The 10,064-nt window shown below is 44.9% G+C and overlaps 1 protein-coding gene across 1 annotated transcript; it reads right to left on the bottom strand.

The window, feature by feature from the left end:
- Positions 1 to 2,595: 2,595 nt before the first annotated feature.
- On the bottom strand, positions 2,596 to 6,669 carry fscn2a (fascin actin-bundling protein 2a, retinal). Its single transcript, XM_076143137.1, has 5 exons — positions 5,847 to 6,669; positions 3,362 to 3,518; positions 3,144 to 3,265; positions 2,889 to 3,056; positions 2,596 to 2,801 (listed from the first exon to the last, which is right to left on the bottom strand). Exons 1-5 carry the CDS (start codon positions 6,667 to 6,669, stop codon positions 2,596 to 2,598), a joined length of 1,476 nt encoding a protein of 491 aa, XP_075999252.1.
- Between the last annotated feature and the right edge of the window lie 3,395 nt (positions 6,670 to 10,064).

The following is a 10,064-nucleotide window of genomic DNA, read 5'->3' on the forward strand; positions in this document are numbered from 1 at the left end:
TTGTGTCATTATGAATTAGAGTTAAGGTGAAAATTTGTCCTAAAATCTTAGCTTTAATCAAAATCCCTCACTTTCATAAGGAATATAATTAAGAAATATCAATAAAATGTAAATGTAAAGGTGTTTATATGCGTCACTTTGTCCCTATTTCCAAATCTTAATTTAAATAACAAATCCATATAAACACAGTTTTCCATCTGTTTTAGCTTCTGCACACACACTCAATGTTTTACTGTAGATACACATTCATTATAATGTTCTAATCAATAGATTCTCATTATTCTTGACCCTATGTAACAAACAGGGGTCATTTCTTTGTACAACTCTGCTTGTACATCGACTACAAAGGAAAACCCTCATGTGACCTTCATGTACCAATTCCGCTCGTGTTATTGATTTTTATTGACATTTTCAAAAATCATTGCAGAAAACAAAAATACAAGGAAACATAAATATCTATCATGGAAGAAAAATGCGTCTAGATTCTAGATTCTGGTCTGAACTGACACACATGTGACTAAACCTTAAAGATAGAGGATTTATAATGCAGCTCTATTCTCTATTCACAATACAATCGATATTATACGTTACACTTGAGCAAGTATATAACTGACAGAAATCTATAGGTGAATTTCGTATCCTGCATTTTGTCCACTTGACCCCACACGGAGACAATTGACCTCTTGGCAGTTTGTGCAACTCCAAGTAATGAAACGGAGCTCAGGAGAATCTGAAGCTGCTCAAACTCAATCCGGTGTATTCATGTCGCCTCCTGTGACCTTCAAACAACATCAGATACAGATGAGAACAGCTCAGTGACGCATTTTTGTAAAGATGTAGAATGTCACGGTCAATTTTCTTCACTTACAAATATGCCACTGAAATATTTGTATTGGTAATGGAAAAATGCATCGGTTGAAAGTAAAGGAAGGAACTTAAGTCAGGCTGCCTCCCACCCAGCTGTGAACCTGACACACGTGTGTATCAGAGGGTTCAGAGTGCAGATGTGGTTTAAGGCCCCTGTAGGCAGAACACCAGAGCAGTGCTTCTTTAGTTCACATCTGGAGAAATTATCTTATTTAGTCAATCATACAGAAGGACGTTCCTTTCTAGCCTATCTACTGATTTTCTACCGGGTCGGTTGCTTGCCGCAGTTGAAGAGTTTAGAACAGTGCAGGGTGCTGTTGATAGTTTGTTGTTGATTTATATGGAGGCTGTGTGTGGACGTTCCAGGTGAGCTGCTGCTGTACATAAACAACACAACATCGGCACCACCCTTCATTTGTGTGGCGCCCGTCCTGTGTTATCCTCACTTGACTTCTATCGACCACATCGCTGTGTTTTCAGTGTTAAGAGCTACACGGGATTTATTGTGAAAGCTAAGAACAAAATGTTGTTACAGGATCAATTTCCATAAACATGGACTGTGTGTGTTTTCTTTAGTGAATATTCGTTTTTATTCTGATTCAAATTCGGGTTCAGCCACACTGATCTGCCATGATGGGCAAGGTTGTTGAAACCGGGGGGAAGGGTGAGACATGGTGAGACATGGTGGGACATGGTGAGACATGGTGGGACATGGTGAGACATGGTGGGACATGGTGAGACATAGGGAGACATAGGGAGATGTGGGGAGATGTGGGGAGACATGGTGAGACATGGTGAAACATGGTGGGACATGGTGAGACATGGTGGGACATGGTGAGACATAGGGAGACATAGGGAGATGTGGGGAGATGTGGGGAGACATGGTGAGACATGGTGAGACATGGTGGGACATGGTGAGACATGGTGGGACATGGTGAGACATAGGGAGACATAGGGAGATGTGGGGAGATGTGGGGAGACATGGTGAGACATGGTGAGACAAGGCTCAGGGACAAACCCAGTGACTCTAATTGATTTATCTTCTTTAAAAATAAATGCTCAAGTGTCACTGGACAGATTCAGGCATTTCTCATTATCGCCTATCAATCGGAAGAGTCTTGTCTGGATCTGGAGAGCTTAAATATGTGTTTGCACAGGGAGCAAACATCACTGACAGAGCTTTAATCATTCTGTAGATATTGATCCAGACAAATCTAATGGTTTTTAAAGCTGTTTCTTCCTTTTTAGTCCAATTTATTATTGACTCTTTTCATTTCCTGTGTGACTTCTGTAAATGATGAGTTTGTCTCCTGTGGATGTAACAGCAGCACGGTTGGGAAAGGTCATTTTAGTTGTCATTCATAGCACTGAGTTCTGAAAATGCTAAACAGAAAACGTGTCAAAGGCATTTAGTACAAACGTGACAAAGGCATTCTCGTCCAGATGTGTCCGATCAGTGACAGATCAATGCGGCTGTGACACTCAGATTGATTTACAGCAGATGTGCTCTGTGGTGTTGGCATTGTTGCTTCAAAGACAAAAAACATTTCACACATACAAATGGAAAAATCACACATATGCATCTTCCCTAAACGTTTCACCTTTTCCCAATAAAAAAAAAAAGAGGACCTTGCTGCTGGGATTACAAACAGGCAGGAGAATGTTCCTCAGTCAGTCTGCGTCATGTTAGTCCTGCGTCTCTCCTCGTCACTTCCTGGCGATAATGGCTCAGAACTCCCATAGGCACGATGCGTCCACTGATGTGCCGTCTCCCGTCAGCGACCCTCCGTTGTCTCCGCGCAGGTACCTACCGTTCGACCCTTTGATGCCGATGCGTCCGTGCTCCAAGAACTCAAGGAAAAAGTCCTCGGGTTCCTCTCCGTCCGAGCACACGGGGCCGTTAAAGGAGACGTACCAGAACTTTCCATTCACACCTGCAGATGAACATTAATCGAATTAGAGTTCCTACATTTCACAATTAACAGTTGGACGTTATGCAGCAAGAGGGAACAAACACTGACCTTTTATCTGGTAGGCGCCATCATTGAATGTCATTTCGAATATGTCGTAGATGGATCTGTTGGCGTCCAGAGTGTTGTTGCTCTTGTGGTGGCTCACAAAACCGTTCTCTCCCCGCAGGATCAGAATGGGGCGGTTCATGAGTTTCAGCATGAATAATTCGTCCTCACCTGCAAAGAGTCGGAGTGAAGGCGCTCGTGATCCAGCGTCGGGCCCGTATTTTCAAAATCGGCAGTTCGGTGAGTGAAAACACTTACCCACAGCATCGCTCACCGCCGAGAGCTGCCCGTTCTTCTTTGTGCACACATACTTCCCATTACTGGCTTTGAGTGCAACCCTGCGTCCTTGCCATTCAATGTCAAACATGGTGTTGTCCTCTCTGCGGAGAAAGAGGATGATGGGTAGATAGCTGAGTGGTTTTGCAGGAGGAAAAGTCAATGAAAGTGTTTGTTTTGGAGATGGAAGTATGACTCACATTTCCGTGGCGGTGGACTGGATCTCTCCGTGAGTCACCAGGGTCCAGTAGAACCCGCCCTTGGTTCTGAACATGGCCTTTTTGCGTTCCTTGTTGATCTCCATCTGGAAGGTTTCCAAGTCTGTCTCCTCATCCTGATTGGCTGAGATACTCAACCCTGACGATCAGAGAAGAACATGCGGCCTTGATGATTGTACACGAGAAGATAAGGACCACAGTGTGTGTCGCCTCTATTGATTGTCATTTGACAGAGAGTGTTATCGCAACGTCCACTGATGCAACACACAGCACAGAGAGCTTCCATCGCCACAGACTGTATAAGCAATAGATGTAGCAGTGGGAGTAATTTCACTTTTAATACTGACCTCTAGCCCACACACTTATTACACACACACCTCCTCCTAGATAACAACAACTGTACAATGGAGCTGAGTTTGCAGTAGATGGATGATGAATAATGCATCCTCGGGCAAAGCCAAACAACAGAAAAGGGGGGTGTTGGCCACTGAATACTTAAATAATCAATAATCAAATCTCTTGCTGATTCAAATTGAAATTGAAATGCAATTCATATGAAGTTATTTGTGTTGTTATTTGTGCCATGTATTCAGATGGATACTGGTTAGTGAAGGATGGTCTCTATAACAAAGCAAATTGATTCACATAACACATTTGCTTAGACTGACCCCTGTCACCCCTGTGGATCCTGAGCCCTGTTCTGCAGCCGTGTAGGCACCAATGAAGCTTCGGCTCATTTGTAGTCTTCGCATGCTTAATCCTCCGTCTGGCCCGGTGGAGAATACACAGACGCATATAACTGAACTGTGTCTGCTGCAGTTCAAAGTAGATGCCACCAAAATATCCTTCCACCTTTGTCTTAAGCCTGTTACGGCCCTAATCCCACACACAGCCGCCCCTCCACCCATCCTGCTCCTTCTCTTGCTGTAAGTCCCTGAGTGGAGAAATGCAAATCTGCGCTGCGGAGCCCAATAAGCAGCTTTCAGTGCCTCGCCCCTTGAAACTGGAGCTGCCACAAGGCCAAACACTATAGTTCAACCTGTAATGTAATGCCAATGCCCGGTACCATGGCGATGTGGTGTCCATGTTGCTGAGCACCAGTTGCTTAGACTGTTTAAATCGTCTCTATGCATCAATCTTCAATCTTACGTCCCTGTTGGAGCTCATATGATTCAGGACCCTGCAGCTGGTAGCTACGTAGCACCTCACTGTAGAAATGGAGAAGTCCAGGCTTGATCATGGATGACATTTGAGAGCTACCACCTTAGCGGTGAGACTTAAGGTCCACTGATGATGACACCGGCGGGCGGTCTGCCCCGGAGTCATTTGCACACTGCGTAATCTTCAATGGACACGCAGTGGAAATGACAAAGCCCATTAGCGTGATTAGCACCTCGGCGTGGCTGTGGACCGTACTGGAGCTCGCATGCAGACGGGAGTATCAGGGCTTTTTTTTCATTTTCAATGCAACTTTATGAGCTGTAACAAGTTCACTTCAATCTCTCGTTTAGGTTGCAGAGTGCATGTGCGGTTTAATGAAGGAGTGTTTTTGCCGCGTTACCTTTAGATCACAGCATTTGTTACGTATAATCAGCTAGCCATGTTCCTGCTTTAAAGCCTGTGACTGTACTCTGCAGGACATTAGAAGGCCGCTCCATGTGCAGGGCTGCTGTCTGGACTCTCTGCCTCAGTCAGCCTAGAATGGATCTGCTCCCATATCTAATGCCTGAGGAAGACCAACATCAAGTCCGGATCAATGGAGATGAGACTGAATTACAGGAAAAACCATGTGATAGTTGTTTATCCGAGACAGCGACTGAACGGGAATCTTGAGAACTTAATTGTATTGGAAAATTGACGAGTGCATTAAACCTACTGGCTGCTGGAGTTGTTACGCATAACGAGTGTGTGAAGGAAAAGCAGAGACGGCAAACTGCTCAACACACTGGGTGAAGGCTTGTTGTCTTCCTCAGTCAGTTGGAAGTGTTTGCGTACTGTTGGCCACCCGGAACCAGAAAGGCATCACGTGGCAGCAGCGGCAGTGTAGAAACAGCTTTGCTGGCTGCTTTGATTAATTGTTTTGTCAGTGTTTCATCTGTAAACAGAGATTCAGCCTGCAAATCTTTTTATTTTCACCTGAGGTTGTTCGTGAATCAACGCTGGACCTTCTTCAATAAAGAGAACACGTGAGATCGGCAAACACATCGAGCCATCAACCAACTCGTCAACCGCTTGAGCAGATTCAAATGGTTGTTTCATCTTATTTGCATTCACCATTATGACTTCAGAGTGACACAATGAAGGTCATGCCAATGCTTCTGCTGTTGGATTAGGAACCCCACGAGTCTCTTATGGTCTATTGAGTTCTACGACTAGGAAACTCTTCTTTGTTGCACTAGAATAAGATGTATAACACACACACACACACACACACACACACACACAAACACACACGTATCATAGTCACCTTGCTTGACGGAGACAAATCTCTTATTGGCACCTTGAAACACTACTTGTGGGTGACTCTCCTCTAGATCAAACAGCTCATCTTTTCCTGCCTTGGTGCATCGGCCGGCGCGCAACGTTCCAGTGGGACCGATGGGACACAGATATTTCCCCGCACAGTCCTTGAATGCCAGCTTGCCAGACTTCAGCTCCAGAGTGTAGCTGGTGGCGTTGGTGTTGGCTTTCACAAGTTTCCCGTCGTTGCTGAGGAAACGGCTGTCGCAGGTTTTCAAGCTGTACTTGCCGTCGAGGTACACCAGGGTAACCAAGGAGTCCACACCCCAGGGGATGTCGCTGTCCACTGAGAACTCCTCCTCGCCGTCAGACAGGTGGGCATAGCGCTTGCGGGCCACGCTGAGCAGGCTGGCTTGTGGGTGTAAGGCCAGATGGACGGCCCACAGCTCCGGCTCCCCGATGGTCTGGGCAAAGCAGGACAGGTTGTCAGCCGAGCCTCCGAAGAACCTGAGGTGAAGTTCTGACTGCAGCGCCCAGCGACCGTCAGACTGGGGCACGATGAGGAACCTGCACTCAGGATCCGTGTTCTCAGCCCCACAGGTCATCTTGCCGTCTATGTCGGAGGCCAGGTAGCGTCCCAGGTGGCTGCGGAGGAACACCGCCGCCCCGTCCTGGTCGCCCTGCTCCAAGATCCAGATCTGCTTCTTCTTCATGCTGGTGCCCAAGGCGTTCACTTTGAAGCCAAAGGCCTCGGCTGTCAGGTAGCGGCTCTCGTGATTGATGAGGCCAAACTGCAGCTTCAGAGCCTTGTTAATTCCGTTTGAGGACATTGTTGATTTGACTTAACCTCAAGATTGGCAATTGAGAGATTGAAGATAAGCAAGGGGGGAAGGAAAAGGGGGGAAGGCAGGCAAGAAGTTGAAAATAAAAGGTTTGATATCTTGTCCTTTTCCACGCGTGCAGTTTAATTACCCCTACTTATCTCCCGGGGTGGAATGTTTAGTATTCCTGGCTCTCCGTTGTCACTTTCTCCCGTTTCCCTCGTGGACTTGCACAGGCGCTTGCTCTCTGTTCCTTAATGAGTTGGGATTAGAATCAGCAGGACACAGCACCTCAATCCAACAAGCCTCTGACGTCACACACAGCAGCGCACCAACCCCCTTCATCTCTCCTCCTCTCTCCTCCCTCCGCTCCTCCCTGTGCTCAGGCCCGTGTCGCTCTGATCTCTCTCTCTCTCTCGCTCTTTCATTCTCTCTCTCTCTCAGCCTCAGCCTCAACCTCTCTCAGCCTCTTTATCTGCTGGTCCTCACTCACACTTGCATCCATGTTCTTGTAGTCAGGCCCGCGTCAGGATTATACAAAGTCAGATCAGCTGGTGAACCGCAGCCTAATTGGAAAATGTCTGCACACTTTTCAATCTAACATCAATCTGTTGTTTTTGTTCACATAAGCACAACACCTGTTGTTTCGCTCAGTCTAACCTGCATTTAAAGATTAGAACCATGTTATGAAAGATGTTGTGGGTCTGTAAAGCCCTTTGAGAGATTGCATGTGATATTGGGCTATACAAATAAAATTGACTTGACTTGACTTGACTCGACTCTTTAAAATGGACATTGCTTGATTCAGTCTTGATTCTCTATCAGTATTGTTTGGATTCCTGGAGCTCCTTCAGTTAATGTAGTTAATTTCACGTTTTGATTAAGTGCCTCCTCAAAGCCAAGTTTTGTTTGTGCAAGGTTTTGCTATAGAAACATTCAAATCTCAGGTCCGAGATTAGAGGACGAGGAATTCAAATCAAAACATTTGAATGAGACGGCAACGCAAATTCCCCTTGATGTCACATGTCCCTGAAAGTGCGTTTGTTGATATTCATCCTTACTTACTACTACTGATCATCTTCCTATTTTTTTAACATTTTATTTCGTAAATCTCTCTTTTTTTTGTTCTGTCATTTGGCACCAGAGGACATATGAATCTTGACCTTGTGACCTTTCTCACAGCACACAACAAGTTCAACCTTTGCAAGTGTATCACCAGCATCAAATATCAAGTAAGTGATCAGCAGCAGATGAGCCCTCAAGAGACCTGCGTGTTTTATTGAAATTCTTCAGCCATCGTTGCAATCTAATACTTACGTCCCCTTTCCGGGAATTGATTTGTTTTTCAAATCCCTATCTAAATCACAGGCTATTCAAATCACATGCATAAATAATTTGTTGCTTGGGATCCAATCAGCTGTTAGGACCGCCCCCCTCACAGCTGATTGACAGGTACGTGCAGTCTTGAATTAGAAAATGCATTTAAATATCATGCGATGTAGGAGCTGCAGAAGTGTGTTTTCTTGGGAACACGTGGTTGAATAGTGAAAGTTTTTAATACATTGAGAGATGACACGTGAAGTACTTAATTAGAATTAAAGAGTATAACTCAATGCAGGAAGTATACTTGTTACGTACTTGAATGTTCCATTACAATGTGTTTAAAATTTAAACACATTGTAATGGAACATTCAAACACATCAAACAAATCTATCATAATAATAATTTAAACTTTAAATTATTATTATGATAGATTTGTTTGATGTGTTTATTGTCGTTGGGAGTAACGATCCTTGTCCACTAGATGGCAGTGTTGACTATACATTTCGAGACCGCAATCATCGGTATGAAATATAGGAGGAGAAACATTTCACGAGAGTAATTAGGATATAATTAATACATTAATAAATGCTTTAATTAAACCACATGTTAAGTTTGTGACAGTGCTCAGATTTATGAGACGCCAGGACAGAATCTCAGTTCACAAATAAACTCAACCATTAACTTGATTGAAATCACCAAACCAGTTTAATTAATTTGATGAACAAATGTAACTTGTGCTGGGACCATGAAGCTGCGAGGCTCTGCGACGCACTGATGACTTCCTGTCAGTGTTGTCTCCAAACAAAGATGATGTAACCAGCATCATAACACAAACACACATGGATCGTATCACAGGCTTTGTATGTTGCATGTATGACTTTGGGACTTTGTTGCTTCTTACAGTTTCACAAAACACACAAAAAATGTATTCAGGCAACGTGAATAGTCGCCTATGTGCGCTGTGACAGTGTGTAACGATGGAGGAAACAACTAATAAGTACAACTAATAAGGAGCTTTCAACCTTCCTGCCAAATGCTCCAGAATCCTTATGATTCTAGATTTGAATGATTTAAAGTCACTCAGGCTGTGGTGCTTGATGCCAAAGTGCATTTTGTCCTCCTGTGTTTGTGTCTCTGTCTGTCCTTCTTTATGTCTTCTTGACTTCTTGTTTAAAAGCAAGTTAGCTGGAATAATAAATCTAACCTTTGCTGCCTCCTGTCATAGGAAATGAGTGATGAATGTGTGATAACAGTGAAAGGAGCTGATTGGTTGCATATGCAGAAACGCATGGAAACACAAATTCATGCGCTCACACACACACACACACGCACACACAGATCAAACGTGAGCTGAGCCTCCACTCCGCTCCCCCCTCCCTAGGACATGAACATGGATTAATGCGCTCAGTGCGATTATTTCATTCATAACTGTCCTGGACCTTTTCAGATAAGACCATTTTTCAGGTTGCCATCCATTAGCACCTTCAGACTGCATCTATTAGCCTGCCAAGCACTCGGCACTCCATTTAAAGGGCCAGCGGCCTCCTTGTTTAGCTCGCCATTGTAAAACACTTTTAGTGAGGAGTCGAGGCCGCGTAGCAACAATTTGAACCCAACTTACTCCCAGAGGACGAAGGTGGGAACCATTTAATTAATCATAAAATCGACAATTTAGTGCGGCGCCACTAAAATACAATATGACGACGGCACATCTCATTACGATCACAATCACAGACACATTTAATACTGCCACATTTTCCCTCACAATTTCGCCAATTATTTTATGTCCTCATAAATCCGCCCCCTCCTCCCCCCCCCCCCCCCACCCCCCCTCGTCTCTGCTGGATGGTTGCGTCCTTGAGCAGGCTGAGGGTTCACACCATCATAACTGTGTAACAAGCGTCTCCATGACCCGTCTCCTATAAGCAGAGGCGTAAAATGTCCTTTGTGGGATCTTCCACGCCTCCCCCCTCCCCGCCTTCCGCCCCGTCCCCCCCACAAACCCTGGCAGAGGAAAATGGTCTGTGAGACATGCAGTAAATGTAAAATGTAAAATGGCTGCCTTGGCCGGGGATACTCCT

This window comes from Genypterus blacodes, unplaced genomic scaffold (genome assembly GCF_046128005.1).
Source record: "Genypterus blacodes isolate CSIRO-AG114 ecotype Tasmania unplaced genomic scaffold, CSIRO-AGI_Gbla_v1 ptg000022l_1, whole genome shotgun sequence".
NCBI lineage: Eukaryota > Metazoa > Chordata > Actinopteri > Ophidiiformes > Ophidiidae > Genypterus > Genypterus blacodes.